This window comes from Amphiura filiformis, chromosome 12, assembly GCF_039555335.1.
Source record: "Amphiura filiformis chromosome 12, Afil_fr2py, whole genome shotgun sequence".
In the NCBI taxonomy this organism is placed as follows: domain Eukaryota; kingdom Metazoa; phylum Echinodermata; class Ophiuroidea; order Amphilepidida; family Amphiuridae; genus Amphiura; species Amphiura filiformis.
The window spans coordinates 25,120,543-25,146,005 of record NC_092639.1 but is presented as its reverse complement, the minus strand read 5'-3'; the positions used below and the strand labels follow the sequence as shown (position 1 = coordinate 25,146,005).

The 25,463-nt window shown below is 36.8% G+C and overlaps 1 protein-coding gene across 3 annotated transcripts; it reads right to left on the bottom strand.

The window, feature by feature from the left end:
* Positions 1 to 4,570: 4,570 nt before the first annotated feature.
* On the bottom strand, positions 4,571 to 23,841 carry LOC140165971 (dual specificity protein phosphatase 23-like). 3 transcript variants are annotated; one of them, XM_072189332.1, is made up of 3 exons: positions 23,720 to 23,841; positions 8,236 to 8,533; positions 4,571 to 6,498 (listed from the first exon to the last, which is right to left on the bottom strand). In XM_072189332.1, the coding sequence occupies exons 2-3, from the start codon at positions 8,521 to 8,523 to the stop codon at positions 6,304 to 6,306; spliced, it is 483 nt and encodes a 160-aa protein (XP_072045433.1). In that variant the 5' UTR covers positions 8,524 to 8,533; positions 23,720 to 23,841; the 3' UTR covers positions 4,571 to 6,303. The 3 variants fall into 3 exon arrangements, with proteins under 3 accessions (XP_072045433.1, XP_072045431.1, XP_072045432.1); XM_072189330.1 differs by lacking the exons at positions 4,571 to 6,498; positions 8,236 to 8,533 and adding exons at positions 14,912 to 15,331; positions 16,225 to 16,534 and having other exon boundaries at positions 23,720 to 23,834; XM_072189331.1 differs by lacking the exons at positions 4,571 to 6,498; positions 8,236 to 8,533; positions 23,720 to 23,841 and adding exons at positions 14,912 to 15,331; positions 16,225 to 16,534; positions 17,853 to 18,158.
* Positions 23,842 to 25,463: the final 1,622 nt, after the last annotated feature.

Sequence of the window (25,463 nt, the reverse complement as noted above, 5' to 3'; positions counted from 1 at the left end):
GTTTGTGCTGCCGGGTCACATATTTGACACATTTCCAAATCTGGCAATTTGCCCAGATTGCTTTATGCCAGTCATTACGGAACCTAACAAATATTGGACATAAAATTATTCTCTACTTAGGCGACGAAAAAAGAAAACCCTGTTCTACGGGACAGACCGACCCAGATTTTTAACAAATTGGGAAAAAAAAATTTCCTGTACAAATGAATGCCGACCCAAATTTCGGAAATTTCAGGAACAAAATTTTCTCAAATTGCAAATTATTTATAGATTTTGGTGATTTTTTGGGGTCATTAAAAAAAAAAAAGAAAAAAAAAAAGAAGGCCGACCGACCGACCCTACTTGAAAGGTCCGTCCGCCCGTAGAAAAGGGTTTCTTTTTTTCGTCGCCTTACTTCTTATCATTAACTTGTTCCCAAATGCACATGAATGAATATTGTTTCAACCATGTTCATCTGGTGTTCTGTTTAGGCCAAAACAAAAATTTCTTACCCTTTTTCCCCCCAATTTTACCTCCATGTATTTTACTAGTAGTGCAAGACTAATTTATTACATCTTTGCCCAAAGTTAGGACAAAAATGGCAAAATTAGTTTACATTTTACACAGTTGTTGAAAGGTTCAGTTGCCTAAGTAGACAAGCAATTTTTGGCAATCTATGTCAACCAATCTGATGCAACATTGCATAATTTTTTAACTACTTTGTGCAAACTTCAACTTGACATAACTTTTTGAAACTTTGAGAAATGTTATGCATTTAAAGCTATAATGTATGATTTGCTCAATGGTGTACTAAATTCCATGTCAAAGGCTATGCAAAGTGAAGTGCATTAATTACAGTAAAATTTATAGCTTTTATAATAAAACAGGTGATCCCCATATATATTATTCACCAGTTTTCCACATGAGCACCACAGTAGCCAAGTAGTTTTCTTAATTTACCTCATTATTTTGGCTTAAAATGATCAGAAAACTTCTTTGACAGTTGTTACTAATATTATATGTATAATTTTTAGCAAAAAATAACAAAATTAAAATTTGACTGGAATCATACATTATGGCTTCAAGCTAACAATAGACATTAACCCTCATAAACATGGGGTCTACCACAGCCCAAGATCTTTCCTCAATTTATCATGAGAAGGACAAGATCAGTTTCAACTATAGTCTATATATATCTACCTCCAGTCACTGGCACTAGCTTTGAAGTTCAGCGTGTGCTGCGTTGGCTTAGCATGGTTTCTTGAGTGTACATATGCGGCACGTTGATCGCGCGCATAAAAGTATGTACACGCACCAAGTAATGCTAAGCCAATGCAGAACACGCTCAACTTCTGAGCTACATGTAGTGCTGGTGACTGGAGGTAGATATATAAACTATATAGTGTGTTTCACCCCCGGTTTCACCTCATGGATGTCATGGTCTCATGGTGAAATGAAGTACAGACCTACATGCTATATAATACAGAAATTATTAAGTATTTCTTATTTTCCAACAAGTACGAGGGGGTATCCAAAAGTTTTTGAAATCACCAAGAAGTGAAGGAGCTATATCGATGAAATTTTGTCAGTGTAATTACTGGTCCTTACAATGTATGTACATTATGGTCCAAAAATGGTCTCATAAGTATGTTTACTTTCTTTGCATAACCTGCAAGATGGTGAAAATTGAGGCATGCAGCGTGATTAAGTTCCTGCATTTGAAGGGTTAGGCCTACAATGCTCAGAAAATCTATGATGAAATGAAAGCTATCTATGGTGATGATTGCCCATCATATGGCACTGTTGCTTTTTGAAAAAGGAATTTCCAAGCTGGCCACATGTCCCTCACAGATGAGCCAAGAAGTGGACGACCATCACTTACGGATGATGCAGCCACAGTGAAAACTCAAGAAAGTGGAGGATCTTATCATGAAAAGATTATGCGCCTACTGCCCATCTAGCACCACCTGTAAAGAAAGTAAACATACTTATGAGACCATTTTTGGACCATAATGTACATAAGGACCAGTGATTACACGGACAAAATTTCATGGATATAGCTCTTTCACTTCTGGGTGCTTTCAAAAACTTTTGGATACCCCCTCGTATTATAAATATATTTTCTACCACATACTATATCACTAATATTATTACTCACAAGTCCTCATCTTACAGTATCACAATAACACAATAAGGCTTAATTGATCATTCAAGGCAATGAACCATGTAATAATACCAAGTTTATATCGTCTATTATGACAGACTCACTAACTTACATCAAAGTTAGAAAAGGCCACAAACAAGTACTTTGGGACAGTGCTGTAGCCTTAACTTTTTCAGGGGAGGCAAGGCAAGGCAAGGCAACATTCAGGGGGGGGGGGTTGACAAAAATGGTCCAAAAACAGGCTAAAAAGTACAAAAAGGCATATAAATCTAATCTATCAGGGCAGCCAACAATCCACAAGGGGGACATTTTTTACCGGGACAAGAGGGGGGAAACTTCTCCCTTTGGCCCCTTGGTTTCGCCACTGGTTATGAAACACACTAAAAGAGCCCTGTAAATCAGAGATGTCCTGGAGCCCCTGCAACCATTTCACAAATTCTATGCCTCATTGGATCCACCTCCCAACTACTCCTGTTTATATTCGCCGGATACTCTGAAATGTAATGTAACTACATTACAAATATATACCAGGAAAATTTTGTCAGGTTTTTATTTTTGTTGTACCTTTGTGGTTAATATCAAAACCACAAATTTAAAAACCAGCAGGAATATTTGAAGCATTTTTTCCCAGATTTGTTCTCAAATTGACACAATTTGGGCTCAAAAACTGACTAATTGTCAATACACAATTCCAAGCCAAATCTTAATTTTCACTGGGCCAAAATCCAGACATACAGCCTCTGTGTAAACACTGGTAGCTACATACAATTTAATGCAGTTTACTTCATATTTATCAACACTGCCATTTTCTTCCTTTTCCATATTGTGTTCAAACATCTAACGACAATTTGATTGACTTATACTTCACTTTTAAGCCATTCATAAAAAAAACAGGATCACTGATAGCCCGTTTAAAATCACAAAAAAATGAATACCACTAAATATCTTGGAATACCGTATATGTGCCAATCACCACACATAATACTGCCCCACCATGACAAAAGGGCATAACATACCTTTTTTTTTTAGAAATGGAGTTATCACCCCAGGAAGGTCAATGCATATTATATCTACCTATTAAAACTATAAAACACTTTTATTCTAACCCGCAAACACTAATAAATACCCACATTAGGATGGGTTATCCTGTACAAGTCAATGCAGGCGGAGCACAGTTTTAATCAATTATCTCAAAATGATCAATATGTCTGTTATGCCCTTTTGTCATGGTAATAATATCAGTTACATGTAGATTAAAAAGGAAACATTTTCACAAAACAAAAATTGATTTCATATCACCTGTAAAGAAATGGTTTCCTTTTTCAATCATTTATGCATGATTTTTTCAGGGTAAAACAAAACCAAAATGTGCAAAAAATATGGAAAGGGAAAATAATGTAGCGGGGTAGGGTCTTCCTCTTGTGGTGAAACACCCCCCGCATGCTGGTTATCATGATTTTTACGTTTTTTTACCATTTTGTGAACTTTTGCCCCTGAAAATCACCTTGTCCTCCCTTTGCAAAAATCCTGGCCACACCACACATATTTACATGAGATAAGTACATTCCCATTTGATATAGAAATGGTCAGAGATATTACAAAATATTGGCACTTATTTACCACCTGTCTGTGATCAGAATATTAGATCAGTGAAACTAAATTATTGTATTAAATAAAAGGCAGACATATATTGCACTTCAGACCAACACAAAAGTAAAAACTACTAAATCCAAAAAACTAAGCAAGCTAAGATTAAAATAATAAAGAAGTTTAAGGGGTACTACACCCCTGGCAAATTTTTGCCTATTTTTGCATTTTCTCAAAATTTATAGCACATTGGTGACAAGTAAGATATGTATATTATAGGGGCAAGGACTACAACTATTGTACTGAAAATTCAGCAACTTAAAGTAAGTAGTTATTGATTTATTGATCAAATATTTGTTTTCCCTCATTTTTGACTGTAACTCCACAACTGTTGTCTGTGATGAAATAAAATTTCCAGTGCAGTAGTTGTAGTCCTTGCCCCTATAATATACATATCTTACTTGGCCCCAATGCGCTATATTTTTATAGAAAAATGCAAAAATAGGCACAAATTTGGGCAGGGGTGTAGTACCCCCTTAACACTTCTGCACTCAAAATATTTACTTACATTGTACACTATGTTGATAAAAATCAAAGTTGGAACAAAATTACACAAACATATTTCTATCATAACACACATAATTTTTGTATTTCATAATGGCTTGTAAAAAATTTATTGCAGCTAATGCCCTTTTTTATGCATTTTCCGCAATGACAAAACATTGGCAAGAAGAACAAAGACCTGAACAATGTTAATCCTTTGCTTGGAAACAATACTGAGGAAAACCAAAAATTGCCCCAGAGAGAGGGGAAACAATACTGAGGAAAACCAAAAATTCTGCTTCCAACGCATTTTACAGATTTGTAATACAATCACCCGTTTTTGAATAATTGTCATTATTTAAGGGGGGTTAGTTACTTTTTTTGAGATGTTTATTTGTCACAATGCGGGATGGAAAATGCATGAGAAAAATGTCTAACAAATGACAACAGACTGTCTTTTGGAGAGAAGAGACTGGACAAGATCTTCTGACGTCTTCAATGAGTTATGAAGGAATGATATTGTTCTTTCATTTTCGCCTTACAATACAATGATGAAAAGGAAAAAACCCAGAGAAGATGTGGATCTGCCATGACGATTTCAATCAGGGCCGTAGCAAGTTTTGAGGAAAATGTTATGTTTTTCTTTATAGCTTTATTCCAATTTTAGCGCATATTTTGGCCACCCCACATTTTGATGGCCACCGCACATTTTTCAACATTGCTACGGCCCTAATTTCAATACCATAACAATCTTCCATTTGATTTTCAAGGTGACAAGCTATCAGGCTTCTGCAAACTATATATGTGGCACAATCTGGTCCATGGGGGCCAAAGGAGGCATTTTTGAAAATTGAGTTACTGTAATTATTACATACATACAATAGGCTATCATTTAATGAAAACACCAAAGGTCTAGCATACTTAGTTCTAAAGTTATGAAGTTTTTTATGTCTATTTTCTTACGTATTTTATTGTTTTTACTCCATATTTTTCCCTTTATATCTCAATTTCAAATTTGCAGCCTTTGGCCCCCATGGACCAGATCGTGTCACTTATATACTTTGTCCCATCAAAAGTTGAAGGTGACGGAGCATACACACACACACAAACGTAACAGGGCAATTTGTCGGCAAGCTTGTGACACAAAAGTGTAAAAGCACTGACATCACCTTCAACTCTGGTTGGGACAAAGCAAGTATAGACCCAGTTGTATTAAGTGCAGCAATGCACTATTACTAAACCAAATTTGCTCATTGCTACAGCCCTGATTTCAATACCATAACCATCTTCCATTTGATTTTTAAGGTGACAAGCTATTAGGCTATACATATACTTTGTCCCATCAAAAGTTGAAGATTTGGACAATCCTGATGAATCTATTTGCAGCAAATTTGCTCATTCTTCAAAGTTATGTGCTGCGTGTTGTGTGTATGAGCATGAATGCAGAAATGATAAACAATGACATGAATGATGTTGATCGTAAGTCATGATAACAAGACAGTTGCTCGCCCATTGGTTATCGAGTGGTTATCGAGAGTGTAGAAGCATCAGAATCTTTGTCTCTTCTACATGTACCCTATAACCTCATAAATGAGTAAACTGTAGACTCTACAGAATGTGATTGAGGTGTCATTTTGCTCCTTATGATATGGATATTGCACTGCTACCAAAACCACAAGTACCATATTTCCAACATCTATCTCATTTACCCATGCTGGGTCACATTTGGTCATTACCATAGATTAAATAGAAATAGATGGTGCCCCAACAGGCAAAGTCCCCATGCTTTGTATTGGATGAGGTTTTTTGCATATTTATGAGGGCCAATCGCTCTATTGTCAGTGTCTAACAAAAGATATAAGGACTGTGCTTTGAGAATTATGACACAACAAGTGCAGAGTGGGCATAGCATTTTTGTCTATGATACTTCAAATGGCACGATCGGCCCTCAGGCTGATGCTGGACTGATCCCAGGACTGATGCCTGTTGGTGCACCATCTGTGTGTTATTAATCTATGGTCATAAGGACATCACCAGGTGTCCTTGACTTTGAGGTAGTATGTTCCTACTGTTTCTTCTTGTTCATGTGTCTCCAGTGAGCCTGGTCTCATCTTGCGTGTTTGAGCTATAGCTTCTATTGCTGTTATATGTCTGGTCTTGACAAGGTAACATGCTAACATGGTACCTGTGCGACCTCTACCCATGTGACAGTGTACTGCTAAGGCCTGCATTGGTAAGAGAGAGAAAAGGATAAACATATCATGTGATTGTGTGTCTATGAATAGAAATCAGGCAATGGTGCAATTTATATCTCCCACTCAGCAATCACACATGTAAACAATTAATTTCCTACTACCTGACTAAAACCTTTTGTGTGTCCAGTTTTATTTTACAACAATGTGTTGCAGAAACCCAAAGACCAAAATAAGTGTTTGAAAGAGGAATACTTCTGCAATTGTGCCATTGATGGGAATTTAACCTGAGTCAGTGTTAGTGTATTAACCACACAGTGCTTAGGAGCCAAATCTAAAGCCAACTCTAATAGACTGGTGGCTTGAATGTACTAACTGTATATTGCAAAAAGAAGTTTTATTGTTGAATATTCATATAGATAATTTCATTAGCATGAATTGTTTGAGATTGACGAAGCTTGCTTTGCTAACAAGATGTAATGTACAGGTCTTGAGCTGAACATTAATTTCCATGTGTGTTGGCAGTTGTTTTTATAATTTAAAGCAGAAATTCCCACTTCTGATACATCTCTTTCCAACCATCAAATCACCGAATTACATGACAGATGCCCTCTAAAACATACCGTAACTGACATCAATACATGAAATGAAATACAGGGTGAGTCAAACTTGAAATTCTTTTTTTTTAATTTGGTATAACTTTCTTGCTGTAGATGAAAATAAAACTTAATATCTGATGAAAGCACAAGCATGGTAGATTTAATCATTGCCACACTTGTTGCATTTTAATTAGATGTTAAGTTGTTGAGAGCATTTTTTATTCAAAAGCAAGCTTTCAAAATTTAAAATATGTCATTACAATCACAGAAATAGCAACTTGCTTTTCTGCTCTGCAGTTATATGCTGAAATTGTGCAGTTTTATTTCAAATTTGGAAATTCATCAGTAACAAACCATTTAGAGTTTTGTCAATTGAGATATCACACAGTGTCATCGCCCCGATATCTTCATGGCAGAAATCGCCATGGTAGGTTGAATCCACCTCCACGCATGGCTATTTTGTATCGACCTGTTTAATAGTTTTGAGTCGCATAATAGGTCGAAGGACATCTGACTAAGGCTACTGACAATAGCCCGATTAGCTCGGTGACTGACCTCGCTGTGTGTCAGTCGAGCATGGATGCCATAGGTCATATCCTTTCAGACTACCTCAACGACTGGCCTATACACTGCGCTATATAATTCGGCACATATAAATCAGAATTATTGCCCGAATTATTGTCAGTTTTTGACTCAAGACGCAAGCTACTGTCTCAAGACGCACGCTAACGACTATCATATCTGTTCAAAATATATATTCAAGGGCAAGGAACCACATCTGGTTTCTTTATACGAAATCATTTACGGGAGATATTCATCATTTTCTATCCCGGTATCCAAAGATTTTCTTCTCATATCAAACTCGTGCATAGCAAATTCCCGTGTATCGATCCCGGGTATTTATTTTAGTATCTCTGCTGACAAAGTAATTATTAGCCAGGCGATGTCGGTGTGTATCATCCAATGTCGTGACAGGAAAACCATCACGAGTAATGAGAACTAACTTTGAAACAACCTTTTAATGCATGTGATTCAAATAAAACACACAAGGAATGAAATACAAATTCCAAGTTTCATTTTATGCTGAATGAGTTTGCACTGTCACTTCTAGCATAAAAGTATATTGGTATTTTTACCCACCCTGTATAATTTTTTTCGACCTAAAACTTACCTCTCCTTTTGCATTAACTCTCTCCACGAGGTCTAAGAACTCTTCTACTTGTTGCATAGTTGGGGGATGAAAATCTATAATCGCCATGTGTACCCAATTCATATTAGGTGCTGCTTGCATAGGAGGGTGAAACTCTGCTGTGAGGGAGACTAGATGTTGTATACCTACTTCCCATAGGTATTGTATGTGTTTAGGACTCCGCGGTAGACCACATGCTGCTAACTTATCTGGTATGACCCAGGTGAAGTATGGGGGTGGATGTGTGGAAGTTGTAACTGTTGGTGCCATGAGTCCGTATCTACAGAAGAAAACAAGAACACATTTTATTGTATATTTACTTGATTTTGAATAAATTTCTAGACATAAGCCACAGATTTGTGTCTATACCATCTGTTTAGTTGTGATGCTTCTGAAAATAGAGCACCTGTTTCAGGCTACGAAACCTAAACAAATGCTATGATGTCACTATACCATTTCCCCCCTGATATGGCAGTGACATCAATGTGCTGAGGCAACTGTTTCGCGCACATATCTATGCTGCAGTGGGGGCACACGTCTTTAAGTGTGCGTGTGTACACCAGCTCTTTAAGCGAATGCTAGCACTTTAATCAGCGCTCAGTAAAATGTGCACTGATGCCTGCCATTTCGGGGCGAAAAAAGGTATACCAAACTTGATGCAACAGAGGTATAGCGTTATAGTGTTAGGAATAAGGCAAAATCCTCCAAGAGCCATTCAAGCCCTTGGGTCTGCAAATATTCAGCCTCAGGCCCTCATCAATGGGCTGAACTCAGTTGGCAAATTCACCCAGCCATAATACATATTACAACAGTTTGAAGATTTTAATATTACACTTCATGGTCAACATTTGTGACAATTGACAAAATGACTTCAGGTTCGAGCAATGAGTCCATCTTGATGACTTTGGAAACAAACTTTTACAGGTCTCAAGGGCCTGCAAGATAGCGTATCATAAAACCATTGAGCATCATTTGATGACTCTAGTTCCAGCTCTCTTTATGTGGTAAAGGCCTTATTCTTAAGTTCCCACTATTTCTCTGAGTATAGCCTCCCTTAAATATTTGAGGGCAGTATAAGTCGATCATCATCTAGTTTTTCTTCATCATACAATTCCTTCAACTAGCTATTGATACATTATGCATCCTTGCTTTCATTGTTCTCAGCAGTAACTGCCAACCTGCATGTATTTTACCCTCATTAAGGGGGTACTACACCCTTGCCAAATTTTGTGCCTATTTTTGCATTTTTCTCAAAAATTATAGCGTATTGGTGACAAGTAAGATATGTATATTATAGGGGCAAGGACTACAACTACTGCACTGGAAATTTTATTTCAGCACAGACAACAGTTGTGGAGTTACAGTCAAAAATGAGGAAAACCAATATTTGATCAATAAATCAATAACTACTTGACTTGAGTTGCTGAATTTTCAGTGCAGTAGTTGTAGTCCTTGCCCCTATAATATTCATATCTTACTTGTCACCAATGCGCTATAATTTTTGAGAAAAATGCAAAAATAGGCACAGAATTGGCCAGGGGTGTAGTACCCCCTTAAAGAAATTAGAGTTACTCCTGATTGAGGCTTGTCAATGTTATATTTGTGCCCTGCTCCCAAGAAGTAAACTTAGAGTCGCAAGTTGAGAGTTTTGAGATGTTCAAACTGTTGAGTTGATACTCTTTGTTTGAAGACACCTGTATGTCCTTTGGTATGACAAGTGGTATGTCCTTAGTGAATGTGGACATAATATGCGGTAGCCTACTCTGTATTCAATTCTGTCCGCCATTCTCAAAGGACATACCACTGCCAATACTTGTGTCTGCAAACAAAGAATTTCAACTCAACAGTTGGAACGTCTCGAAACTCCCAATTTGCAACTTAGGTAATTTAGTGGGAGCAAGTCACATTTGTGATGCGATCAAGCAAAATCAGTCGGAACTCGGAAATATAAAATTTTCAGTTTCTTATATGATAGTAAAAAGCATTTACAAAGCTGTATTTTGCAGAAAACCCCATTGAAATTGAACAACCAGTTCCGAAGATATGAGCAAATACAGAGTTTCTAAAACAATAGGAAACAAAAGTAAATATTTCCTTTCTTTGGCTATATCTCAAAATCAATATCTCCGAGTTCCGACTGATTTTGCTTGATCGCATCACATTTATCCCACAGCTATAGCCATCCTGCTGAAAACCTCCAATTCTAAACTTTGCTTCACCTCAAGTTTGGTAGTGATGTAGATGCGTATTTTGCTGGTCGCAGTATCGAATAGCAAACATTCAATTAATCTCACATATTTGGGCGGCTTGTCTGCATGTTTGCAGCGCAACTACAAAAAAGCATTGACCTAGATGTTGCCATGTATGTTGGGCATTTTTGACAGCTTTGACATTTAAAAAAACTCCATCACTACACAAAATGTGACAGTGAATGTAAATATTGCAAACATTAGATGAGAAGGAGACCATTAAAAGCACAATGATTTATTGTGCGCTACACACACCCATAAACCCACAAGCCTCACAGGAATTCACTGATCACTGTGGCCCATGACACACATATAAACCATTTAGCAACAATCAGGGCAGCCAAGAAGGATACACCCTATGCAAACCACAATAAACCATCACATCCAGGATCAGCTTTTCGAGTTCTTGTACAGGTTATTAAACAGCAAGTTCCTTACTCAAGGAAATTTCAATTTAGCTCAATTTTTTCCGTGAGAAGAAACAGAGACTGCGCCAGGGCTCAAATTTGCACTGCTACACATTGATCGAGTCTAATGCCTTACCGATTGAACTAACTTGACTGCTTACAAGAAATTATGGGTCTGGTGAGAATGAATGTTAGTTCAACTTAGCTGCTTCATGGATGTGACCTTGAGGGGTCGAGACCTGCATGTTGTATGAGAAACTAACATGAGGAAAGTGGGGGCGTTGGAATTGTACCCCTAGTCCTTACAGGTTCACTGATTTGGTTCCGCTAATAACAAGTAATTAAAACAAATACTGCAAGTACTACATAAACAAACATCACATCATGTATAATAAATTATCTGTCACGTTTATTACAAAATTGTTTCATAAAATCTGCATAAAACAAAGTAACCCTTGTTGCATCAACTGATACACATGAGGACTGCTGGGAGCACAAAGGTAATTGCATTTTAGAGATACTGGACTCAAGATTTGGACAACATATTGCTTTAATAGTAGGCCTAAATGTACGGTAGAAAACAGAACATGGAAAAAACTGGACCATGTCCCTTTAACTGATGTGTGCACCAGCTAGAAAATGTCAAATTCTATAATAATATGAAGTAAAAACCATTATTCTAAAAAATGCAGTTTATATTTTTATACTCCACACAGCTGAATTATATTTGTTTACATGTACATGTTATATATTACAATTATTACAAAAATAAATCATTTGTTCATAAATTGAACAATGAAATAGTATCAACATTTGAACAGTTTTACAAACATGTTGGTATAAATATAGATCTTTACTTTTTCATGCTATTTACAAACATTTTGGTATAAATACAGACTTTTTGTTTTGTAATGCACTGATAATTTGCTAGCACAAATAAAGGATGCAGGGGCCCAAAAGCATAATAATTTTGCAAATTAAGCTTGACAGTATGCCAAAGTTTTTCTTTTCTTTTAAAAATATAATCAAAAATACGGTGTCCAATATGTACATGTAACTGCACAATAAATGACATCCTCCTGACTACTTCTTTTTGTGTACATTTAGCAATTTACACCAAAGGGGACCTTTACGTATTTTCACCAAATTCATGCCCAAACAATGTTGTTATAAATACAAATGACAAGCATGATGTGCACATGGTTAATTTCTAAAAATTACCACTTATACACATGTACAGTAACAGTTGGTACTTTCTAACATAAATTACTACATGCCTTCTATGTTTAATTGCCTGTTTCAGCTGTTATTACATTCTGCATGGTATATTCTAGCACACAAAGATATACAGTAGCGCAGCCAGCTTTCCAAGTCCAGGGGCACAAAGATGGAAATGATTTCTACAGTGTTTGAATGAGTGTCCTCCAAAGTTTTAAAACCGTCCTGCTGACTCACTCCATGAAATAGTTTACTGGGAAAAGTGTGTGCTAAAATTTGCTATTTTAATGATTATTGTGAGGCAAATTGAAGTTAATTGGATTTTAAACTGAAACTGGCATACGTGTGAAATGTTGCGATGTACCGACAAGCTGTCGGGACTGAGGGCAGTGGGGCACCAGGAGGGGCATTTCAGTTAGAACTTTTGGAAAATGTTTTCACTTTTGGGGGCAATTTTGAGCAAAATTTGTTGATTTTCCCCCTGAAATTGACCACCCCCCCAATAAAAAAATTTCTGGTGCCACCACTGACTGAGGGGCACCGCTGTCCCCTTTGGCTATGCCACTGAAGATACACCATGCCAGCTTTTATTTATGTATTTCTGCACTATGTTATACATGTATTTAAAAAAAATACTGCACTACAATTAATACTTTAAATATTTACAAAATATGTGATTATAAATAAACTTTCTCTTGAAATTCTGTACATAATGCCATTATGTTTTGTACACAATATTAAATTCAAAAATATAATATATTTCACAAGACTGATTGATGAAACGTGTTCTAGGTCATTAGCATCACCCGATAATTAGATCACATACTCATAGAAACCTTTTTGATATGTTTTCAATTTATAATGTGGCCAATGGTATTAAAAGCTTTTAAAAAATCTTAGGTCGAGGGCAACCTGACAACTTTTTTTTTGGGGGGGGGGGGCTTTATCAAAAATCATATCAGAAAAAGGTCACATGACTTCCTAAATAACATTAAAGCCATAATGTACAATCTATAATTAATGTTTTTCAAACCTGATTTTTGGTGTAATTGTAATGTTTACACACATGCCAACTTTATACACGGTGACTACACCTAAACGGAATCAGCCAAATTGTTGTGTTTGTATGTCAACAGAGCAATTTCGACAATGTCATAATTATGACATTAAGTTCCCCACATAGAACTCCTTGCTAAATGGCCAAAATAGTCAATGGGTCTTCTTTCACTTTACCTTGTTTGTTTTTTTTTTTGGGGGGCTTTATCAAAAATCATATCAGAAAAAGGTCACATGACTTCCTAAATAACATTAAAGCCATAATGTACAATCTATAATTAATGTTTTTCAAACCTGATTTTTGGTGTAATTGTAATGTTTACACACATGCCAACTTTATACACGGTGACTACACCTAAACGGAATCAGTCAAATTGTTGTGTTTGTATGTCAACAGAGCAATTTCGACAATGTCATAATTATGACATTAAGTTCCCCACATAGAACTCCTTGCTAAATGGCCAAAATAGTCAATGGGTCTTCTTTCACTTTACCTTGTTATTTTTGCTTAAAATGGGACAGAAACCCTTCCTGACAGTTATTACTAATATATGTATGTGATCAAGCTAAATGAGTCTGATGTCGATCAAATTCAAAATTCAGTTTTCAACTTCATTACATGATGAGCCATTCTCAGAGCTTTATTTTACTGAAAACCCCATCATATTTAGACTTATGGTTCCAGAGATATGGTCATTTTAATGTTGCTCAGAACAATAAAATACAAAGGAAGTTCAATAATATTATTTGCTATCTCAAAATCAATATTCCCTACATCCGAATCATTTTGCTTGATCACATCACATATTATTTCAACATTTTGAGTAAAGAATAACAGAACTTGACAGAAATTGTACATTATGGTATTTTGCAACACATAAATGTTGACCCTTGACCAGGCTCAAATTAAAGGAACATATGCACAGATTTTCTTCAAAACAAAGTCTGCCCCACTGCACCCATATGGATTATTTCTGTCCTCGCAAGTAAACAAAGCAGTATCTATAAACATATTACAAAACAGAATGTGTATCCTTTCTAATTAGATATTCATGAGTTAGGCAAGTGTAAAATGCTTTTAAGCAATGAAGCAGCTTATGGAATAAAAGCTGTATAATCCTTATAGTCTGTCTAGTCTGAAGTACAAAGTACCAATGCGGACGCACACATTGTGCTGATTTTGAAGGCACGCATACCTGCAGCAGAGATGCAGCACTGCGCACTGTTTACGCACTGTGTACGCGCGCGTTGTCACTTTGTACTTCAGAGTGGACAAACTGTATAATGTGACATGATCTGGTCCATGGGGGCAAAAGGCGGCAAATTTGAAACTGAGATAAAGGTAAAAATATGAAAAAAAAAACAATAAAATACATAAGAAAATAGACATCTAAAACTTCATAACTTTGGAACCAAGTTTGCTAGTCTTTTGGTGTTTTCAGTAAATGATAGCCTATTGTATGTATAATGTAAATAATTTTCAAAAATGCCTCCTTTCGCCTCGATTGACCAGATCATGTCACATATTATAGAAGATTTCTGTGCTACATGTAGGCTAATTATGTCCTTTTTTTACACAAGGATAAACCAAACCCTGTCTTTATCAGTCTGCTCTCCAGTCAAAATGCTGCATATGTTACATGATCAAGGGAAATGAGTCGGATGTCGCCAATATTGATATTGAGATATTGGCAAAAAAAGTGTTAAAATTTTTTTGTTTTCAGCGATTGATAAATTGACGTAACTTCATAAAGAAAAGCCGTATCAACATGGGGTTTTCAGTTTCTGAAAGCTCTAAACGTCCTCTTTAGAAACAAATGTAAAACTCATTTTCAACCAGGGTCAACACGTGACTCATTCCCCTTGATCATGTCACATATATAAACAAATAACATTGCAGAAACTACACTTTGATTTGGGAGGTAAATATTTTGAATCAGCCTGCTGATCCCATCACCATGACTTCTTGACTTTGCGGTAGTATTTTGCAACCATCTTCTCTTGTTCGTCTGTCTCCAGAGAACCCGGTCGTATCTGGCGTAATTCTTGAATTGCATCTTTTGCTGTTATATGTCTGGTTTTCACAAGATAGCAAGCTAGCATTGTACCTGTCCGTCCTCGTCCCATACGACAGTGCACCGACACAGCCTGCATAAGATAATAACAATGCCCACAATCAAACTTGTTAATGGTTATAGGCAGCTTTTAGTTGCTCTACAACATGCCAAAGTTACATACAATGTATTTATATTCAGTGATATAATTAACCTCATGGGTACTACTGGTCTTCAAGAACTAATTTGACTTGATTGGGGGGGGGTGGCACAGACCATGACCATGTTTTTCAGCAATTTTCCTATGGGATTTTCTAAATGTTCAAATCAATTGGGGATGTGCAAGCCCTGTGCCCCTATGACACTACACCACTGTAGAGGGTCTGTGATGACACTGTCAAATCACTTTCAAAAATATGTTCATTTGAATAATATCAACATCTCATGCTCTTATGAGGATCATGCATGTACTCTATGACCAGAATATCCGGTTATTCATAATGAATAGGGATAGGGCATATCTTTACAATTTTTTACACAGGGGGATCATGAGAGAAAAATTGGGGATCTTGATCATTTCATTGAAATTTCCACTTAATTTTGACCAGATTAGGCCTAAAAAAGGTTTGTTTGCCCTTTCCATAGGCTTTAAAAAAGGGTTGGTTGGTCAATCTTTTTGTTGTTGACATGTCTTCAGCAGTTAGTCATGGTTTGTGGGGAGGTGATTTCTGGATTTTTTGGGTCGGTCAGGAAAGGGCAAACAAACCTTCTTTTTTAGCCTTACCAGTATAAACCATCCGTTTACAACATGCAAAATGCCTTATGTGATTCATCCCCCAGGGAGTGACAATAGCAAAAATGGCTTTGCACTGCCAAGACTTAAGCATGTCAGTGTACATAGCATACTGCATTTAAAACAAAGATACAGTTTACAGTTATCTGTGGTTCATCACTATGAGAAATCCGCAACTATTATGTGATACTTACCTCTCCCTTTGAATGTGCTTTCTCCACAGCATCCAAAAATAATTCCACCTGCTCCATAGTTGGTGCATGATAGTCTCTTACACTGATATGTATCCAGTTCATATCTTTATAGTCCGCTATAACCTGAAGTGGCACTCTATCTGCTATGACAGAGACCACATGTCGCACACCTTCTTCCCATAGATACTGCATATGTCTGGGACCAAGTGGGAGACCATGGGCGGCTAGTTTTCCAGGAATCACCCAGCTGAACTTTGGTGGTGGTGGTAGCGGGGTTGATGCTGGTTCCATTGTACACATATCCTAAGATCTTGTAGGTTAAAACAAAGCAAAATTGGTTATTTGTTCAAGTTTTACTTTGTTTAGGATCATAGGATGCACAAAATTAGACGAAATAAGCATCATCGTGGCGAGAAACTCAAAATTCACTTTGCATGGCCAAGCTTTCAATGGGCCTATTCCTTCTGTGAGATACGCTTCATAAAAAATAAATAAATTTGGGCATTTATTCAGCGCCTTTCAGCTTTCACATATCAAAGCGCTTTACCTTTATTCTGCTGTTGTAGAATATATGCCATCAACCATACATTGCCCAAGGCATGCTCATACCTTCGGGTGGCTCTCAATGGACAATGTTGATAACAGCTCCCCATTTCACCTCCAGAGAGAGGCAAGTGAGGAGGTAAAGCGCCTTGCCCAAGTGCAAAACTTGATGGCACCTCCGTGGCTCAAACAGTACTGCTGCGCCACTGTGCCCCCACCCAAAAAAAAAAAAAAAAAATCAGAATTCACTTTGCATGGTCAAGCTTTCAAGGGGCCTATTGCTAGATTCACTGCATCAAGTTCATGTTAAACTGGAAAAGCAAATGAATAATGTATTCACAAACACACACATGCAGGCAAGGTCTTAGGCAGCCATGCGTCCACCCGTCTTTAAGACGGCCTAATCTAATTTTAGACGGGTGGATTTAATGGATTTTACAGATGTGAAAGCTCTAAAACAGATGATTTTAAGGTTATATGAACTTGAGACTAATTCAGAGTAACATGTCAAGGCCAAATCAGGACATATTTGACCCTAGTGACCCTTCCATGGGTATAGACAAGTTGTTTTATATTTGAGGGTCAAATTTTGGTGTCTGCTTGTACGGGTGGTTTCTGATTTCTGGCTAAGACTCTGCATGCAGGTCTTTATTACTTTACTTATCATCATGGCAGGAAACAATTTATTTCAAATTTCTGGTCCAATAAACAAATTTGAAAACAGATTGATTTGTTGTTTTTGTTTGTTTGTTCCCTAGTGCCCTACTCTTCCCTTTTTTGTTTAGATTACATGTATGTGTGAAGGTGAGTTTGAGTTGTAAACATTCTTTCAAATTGTTTTTGAAGCAGTTAGTAGTTGATAGCCAAAAAATTAAAGGACAAGACACACCGCAAGCATTGTTTTAGAAAAACATGATTTGAGTTTGTGGCTATTTTAGCAGTTTTATGATTTGATATCAATTCCAACCCAATATATGATGGATTAACATGTATGTGTGATTTGGTGAACAGATTTAAAGATTGATTGGGTTAAAACACACAGGCATGCAGCACTCAGCAGGATGATGAAACATATGGTTGCTTACCTCCATGCTGTACGATCTTGAGCTTAGCTTTTACCTTGTAGAGCTATAATAGGGGGAGCAATATTAATTTTCTTCCGATCTGTAATACAGTACAAGACAAAGTGCATTGGCCAACCGCGACGCGGGAGTAGCGTGAGCTAGGCGTGCAATATCTGTTGAAAATTCATTATGGCCTTACAAGTTACACACAGCGAATAATATCTACCCGGTACGAACTTTTTAATAAGCAGAGCTTCTTATAATACAGTCTGATCTGTACTTCATTTCAGAAGACAGTCCCTCTAAAAATGGACACTCTGGCAATCACAACATTATGCCTTATACATGTATGTTAGAAAAATAATTATCAAGCACAAATCACATGATTTTTATTTTTAAACAAACTCATATTGACCTTAAAAACAAATAAAAACAGCCGCTTCTCACCATGCGATATTCAAATTTCCTGGGCACCAAAATTGCTTAAGTGGCAATGACGTCCCAGTAACACAATGAAGGCTGATGACAATTGAGCACAAATAACCATGACATCATTGCCACAGGCACTATCATTGAATGAATACTATGTAGGGCCTACAGTCGAAGTCAGCAATAAAATACTGCATATTGGCTGTGTGAAACCAAGCATACATTGGCTACAGCAGCAGCGATGTATCAAAAAACAAGGGTTTCCCCCGAACCAGCGATGTATTGAGAAAAAAACAGGGGTTTCCCCCGAACTTTTGGTTGGCAAGGAAACCCAAGAAGAAAACTTTTAAGAAAATTAAAATTAACTACATGTACAATATCTACTCAACTGTTTTTGGTATGCATCGATGGCGATTCCATAAATTGTCTGGATTATAATTCATAACCTCATGCGATGCATGTGATCCAATCATATTTTATTATTTGTACAACCCAAAAACCAAGTTCAAATTTCCCCCAAAGTTGCCATCTTGTCAGCCCACTTATCGCTTCCATATTATTTTTCTTGTCATTTTGCGATATAATGAACTAATTTATAATATTGTGCCAAATACAGGCCTGACATTTTTAAATGGCATATTAAAATATGGAATATTTCTTTACCAAGTGCCAAGACTAATCTAGAAGGGGTCTGCATATAAACAGCACAGGTTACATATTGATTGGGGTGTGTCGGGATATGGTGTCAAATTTTGTTTTGACAGAAAATGTGCTTTCCATGAGTTCACATTAGGCTAATGAAAGTCAATTCCCAGTTTCCCGTTACATAATTTTTCATGACTGTGTAGGTGACCATTTCATTATTCATTATTCATTATTTTATACGATTTCATTATTGCATCTGTTACAGGCATAAACCAATAACTGCCCATATGCTTTATACATGTGATAAATCACAGTTTGTAGTTTACAGATGTAGTTTACAACCACATGAAGGTGATTGTGTTTATTTTCTATAATAATTATTATAAGGCCTACATTTATTTGTCATTCATTTCTTTTCCTTTCTCTGCACTTGCTAAAGTATCAATCCCTCTTCTTATCTCCCTTCCCTTCTCCATCCCCTCTTACGTTTTGTCCCCTCTCATTCCTATCATTTTCCTCACCTTTCTATTTATTTACGTCTATTTATTTATTTCTCTTTATTTCTTCCTCTTTCTCTCTTCCTCCAGTCCCCTCTCATTCTTCATATCCCCTCCTTCAACCTCATCCCCTCCCAAGACCTCTCACAGAAGAGCTGCCCCCTTCAGTACGCCACTGATTATGACATTCTCCTTCTTAAAATAAAATAAAATAAAATCTCAATTTGTAAAACAACTTTTATATAGGCCTATACCGGTATACTTATTATATGTTACATGTATACGTAGCTCCCGGGACGTAGCTATTTAATACCATTATAGACATGGCAGCCATGATGTGTAATCATTCAGCAGGCGCATTCAATTTATTTAAATGAAGCACCTAATGTCAGTGGGGTGACAACGAACTATGCATTAGCGGCTAATGTGTGCCTTTTGTGCTTACGGCTACTCAATCACACCCTTGGGTTTATGTATAACAATAGGTACTTTTCATTCCATTAAGCGCTTTCACGCGACTTGCATTTGATCACGTATTGACAGTAGCCTGCTAGGTAAAGCGTTAATACACTGTCGGGTCAGCTTACCGATTTAATGGTGGAAGCCCTTTGTCCCAAACAAAAGGTACCTTTCGATGAATAGCTTGTCAGATTTCAAATCGGCACAAGGTTTCAATGCGTTACGTAATCTATTTCCTCTCCATCTTATAATACCTCCATGGATTGTACAACTATTATCAAAAGTTTCATAATATTTTTTAGGGGATGAGATCAGAGCAGATCAAAAAGTGCGGGACAGACAATTGAGTAGGTACCATATTCATTATTAATTTAATTATTAGCCATATACCATGCTCCTACTGCAAAGAAAATCCCTGAAAATCAACAGAAAGAGATTTATGATATTTTAAAAACGCAATTATTTATTTGTATATTATAAAGTTTGTTAGAAATCAACATTTATTCAAAATAATGAAATATTTGGCCAGCAATTTTTTTTGAGCGCAGTAGGGCAACGGGAAAATGGTGCTCATAATGTACATAGTGAATTAGCCTAATGGTGGATTTTAAAAGGAGACTGAATTTGAGTTTTCTGGGGGTAAAATTTCGGAATTTCTGAACAATTATTCTGATATTATCAAATTGATCAAAGTTTGAGGTGATACTGAACCTAAATACCAATAGGTGTTGATCAGAAGTTCAGAACTGAAATGCACTTGTAATACCAGTTTTGAATGTGGGAGGAGCTTTGGAAAAATGGCTCTTACATTTCAGCTCTGATGAATACCAGTTTCTGAAGTTTAGTAAATATCCTCTCAAAGCCCAATAAATGTCATAATAACAGAACAATATTGCATAAAGTCCGAAATTGTGTCCCCCACAAAGCTCAAATTCAACCTCCTTAAATCCGCCATTTTAGGCAAATGCACTTCACTACATAGGCACCATAATGTAAACTCACGGAACGGAAAGCACAATTTCTATAACACAATTATTTTACACTGGTTTCCCAACAAACCCTGCAATAAATTTAGCCTGTGCGGTTTATGAACACCTCTTCTAGATTAGTGTTGGCGCTTTGTGAAGAAATATTCTATACGGATTAAATGTCAAGTTAGTATTATTTGGGATGCAGTTTAAAATATGTACATCAGGATGTTCTAGATAAAATTTATATTTAAAAGATAAAGTCATAGAACACATTCATTTTAAAAGTGCAGTACTGTGAGTGGGCACCAAATGCCCAGAATTTTCATGTGTATGATTGTTTACTCAAGAACGCTAGCTTCGAATTTGCACGCGATAGTTACGCATTCGATGCTACATATGTAGAGTGTGTTAAGTATCGTTTTTCGGTCGGACATTTTTTGCACAGGAAGTTTTTTATTCTGTTATTGTTGAAGTTATTTCGATGAGTGAACTGTATCTTTTGAGCAAGATTTGCCTATTTTGGACAGTCTAAAATTTTGCTGAAGAGTAATTTTAGCAACATTTTTGATGTAAACCCCTGTCGTGATCGGCTGTGTTTAATTCTGAACTTCCATTGCTTTACACGGTGTCATGCATCAGCGAATCCGACTAGATTTTGAATGCAATGGTCTCTAGCCTAGAATGTGAAGCTATCGGTGAGCAAATTCTTGGCTAGACTTCTCCAGCAAGTGTATGTCTTCTACAGACTTGATATAGGTATGCTAGGTGAATTCAAATTTGCCATCAAACTGTATCATTTTATATATCAAATTAAAGCCCTTGAGTAAAGAAAGCCAAAACTGAAAACCTTTTTGTCATAGCACTTTCCGTAGCAAAGTTACATCTTGTCAAAGATTGACTTTCATCAAAAAGATTCAGCTAAAGCTGAATTTATACTCGATCGCTTTTGCAGAAAAGCGATTTTCACGCATGCTCAATGTTTACTTACATTTCCAGAGCATCAAGCCGATCGATCGATTCAAATCGCTGAGGCAAAAACGACGTCGCTTTTGCAAGTTGAAGAAATCTCAACTTCCCTGCGATATCGCTTGACACATTCATGAATGCGTCAACCAATCATATACATGTACAACCATCTGGATATCTATTATTTTGCTAATTAATTTACCTTTCTCGATTATTAATTTTTGGTGATGAATTAATTCAAAGCAATAATTATTGACAGCAACTGATGTTTTAAAAATGTATTTTGTGGTATTTAGAATATTTCAATTGCCGTCTGCAATCGCTATCGCCGTGTAAAGTATAAATGCAAAAGCGACGAGCGATGCATCGCAAAATTCGGCGATTGCCCATTGCTTTTCAAAAGCGTTTAATCGCAATCGCTCGGCGATCGAGTATAAATTCAGCTTAACAAAACAGCATTTCGGTGGTGTTTCTAGATCTTAGTCTCATGATGATAGCAGCTTTTCTATGTCATGTATGTGGAACTGCTAATCAAAATCCCCGTCAAAATCCCTCTAAAATTCCATGTGCGAGTGTCTCATCACCATAAAAAAAATCATATATTTGGGTCAAGTTAAGTATAGACAACATTTATGTAGATTGACCAGGCTGTCCAATATGTTCTTTTAAATTTCTATGTAAATATGTATTATGTTTGGGCCCGGTCTATGCGAATTTGGCTGACTAGCATTAGCAAATTATGTGTAAAACCAGAGAAGATGTAATAAAGAGGAGGTTGATCAAGCTATCCTCAAACAAATTATGTGTGAGACCGCTCACTCAAAGTAAATGATGAATCACCCTATTTAGCTGCTTTACAATAGAATACCACAATAGGGTTTGTACCCGGGATGGGTGTGATACACAAGTTGCAGCTAACTGATTTTAGGGATAGGTCAGTGTGTGCATGTCATCATGCCATACACACCATGCATGCAGAGTTGCAGACCCTGTCATCTTGTCAGATTTCAGATAAAATATGACTGAAGTTCCATGGCAAATTATAATTTTTGCTACTTGTTGCCACTTTCAGACTCTATTATTTATGATAAAGAATGTTATCAATTATCAGAATATCTTTATTAGGTTGGCAGGAAATGACAGGAAAATACATAAAATAATAAAATAGAAATGATCAACAATCATCACCTCTCTAAAAAATCCTAAAAATTTCTTCTTTAGAAATTTATATATTTACAAAAAACGGTGGATTTGGGGGACATTTTACAGCACTCGATTTCTTTCTTGTATTATCCACATGTGGTATCCCATCCAAGCAGCAGGTCCTTAACACACGCGTTTCATACTTTTTAACAAATTCTCTATAGAAACATTGGAAATATTTTCAATTCTGAAGTGAAAATTGGTCAACCATGGGCGGTCACACACATAACATCATAGGATATTTCAAGTGGATGTCTAACTACTTGAGAATAAAGGACTATGAATAGATGCGACAAGATTACCTACGGGATTATCTCAAGGATATAATTCCGTTGACCCTCCTCTTTATTACATCTTCTCTGGTAAAACTAAATTAAAGGTTTGCCTCTCATACCTACCGTACTTGATATCGACGTCCCAATTTGGAGAATATTGGCCTGAGCAACCTCGGACTGACATAGTTTTTAAAAAGTTCAGCTTATCATTAGACTTATAAAGTACAACACTTTTAAGACTTTAGCCTACGCTACCGGGTACTGTATATTGCATGACATGTTTTTGACCACGTCATTGCCATGATGATTGCATAGCAAATTGCATTCATGCATTGGCATAAAAATTTAAGCTTATCGAAGTAATATTATTAAATCCAGTTGCTTTTTCCTTTGGTTTGCCTTGATATTGAGCGATCAACATCTTTATACAGCTCAGACCTCACCTTTATTTAAATTTTCCCCGTTTCAGGTTCTTCAAACCAGAGAAGATTCCAATCAAATTGATACTTCTTTGCTTTGCCGGCCTTGCAGGCGCAGCTTCATCATGATGTACCGCACTGTTGGTGTCAATTATTTTAGGGCGCACACCACTAAATCAGCGTTATGTCATTTCGCTCAATTTTTGTGTTAAAATAGGGTCGGTTTTAGGGGTAAAAAATTGTGATGTTTCAGATTCCTTACGACTCCAGCTTATTTGATGCAGGATGATCTCTTGAGCATTTTGACACCTTTTTTTTAAATTGAATATCGGCCAAAAAATGAGAATGTGCCGGCCAAAAGCTTATTCGGACAGGGGATCTGAGGGGGGGGTCTGAAAATTGTCATTTTGCATCAAAAATATTATTCTATGCCTTAATCTATTGATATGGGTGTTGTTTTATATGTTATTATCCGATTATGAGTCGGAGCCCGTTCCGCTCGGCCACCGTGCTCCAGGGTCGGATCCAGGAATGTTTGATAGAGGGGGGCCTTTTGGTCGACGACGAAAATATTGTGTTAAGGGGGTTACCCCCTCGAAAACTCAACGGTTTGGGCCCATTGTTTGCTGTTCATGCACGAATTTGTTCATTTTTAAAAATTTCTTTCATTTTTTGTATTTTAAGTTAGGCCGGCGCCCGTTGCTAGTCAAAAAATAGAGGGGCGCGCGCCGGCTGCGCCCCCCCCCCCCCCCTAAATCCGCCCCTGCTCCCAATAGGGGCTAAATGGTCCAGCCAAAAATGAAAATACATTTTATTTTCAATCTCTACCACTTAAATATTGCCATATTAAATTTAATCTAAAAGACTATTTAGGCCTAACTGTACTATTTTATTCACGAAAAAAAAACCTAAAGCACAATTTATGAGTAAAATATGACAAAATATTCATGGATTTCAGGGTCCAGCAAAAAATGGAAACATATTTTTTTTTAAATCTTTACCTATCAAAGTAATTAAATCAATTGAGAAATTGCTTTTAAAGGGGCATTTCGTGATCCACAGCCTCATCCCCCCACTTTTCCCAAAAAAAGTTGAGATTTTTACACCACTGGATACCTCTGGCTACATAATGTTTATGTACCAAATATTTCTTGCAGATTAATTCGTTTAGCAAAAATATCGCCAAATTTGAATTTCGTTCTGGTGCACCAGAACGAAATTACAACACATTGTCTATGGGGCAGTGTAATAATCATGCATAACTCGCAAACGCAAAATCGGAATCAACTGAAATTTTGGAAATAAGCTTTTTTCGTGGACATCTACTGAAAAATGTCTTAAAAAGACGATGCTCGGATCACGAAATCCTCCTTTAACAAAAAAAAAAAAAAATAGCACGAACGCCCTGTATTCAAAGGGAGGAAATTAAGAGCAGCGAAAGAGAACTTGAGAGATATTTTTATTCAAAATTTACAGAATGATCGACGAAAGTGGGAGTTGGGTAAGAAGATGAGTGCTCTGTTTAAGATTGAAGAAAGGGAGTAAAGGGAGAGTGTAATTAGAACGTGGGATATTGAAAGAAAACTTGAAGTAGCTAGCTGGATTGGAGGAGCGACGAGTTATTTTTTATTCAGAAGTGGAGGCAAGGGGAGAAAATTAAGAGTAGCGAAAAAACAAGAGATAGATCAGTGTTGAACCTGAGAAGATGAGTTCTCATCTTCTTTGGTTCAACAATGTTCAAAGGGAGGAAAATAAACAAGGGGATAAA

Coding starts and splice junctions, on each gene's coding strand:
- LOC140165971 (XM_072189330.1), bottom strand. CDS start 16,524: ATGTGTACAATGGAACCAGCATCAACCCCGCTACCACCACCACCAAAG. Junction 15,332..16,224: donor AAGCACATTCAAAGGGAGAG/GTAAGTATCACA, acceptor TATCTTATGCAG/GCTGTGTCGGTGCACTGTCG.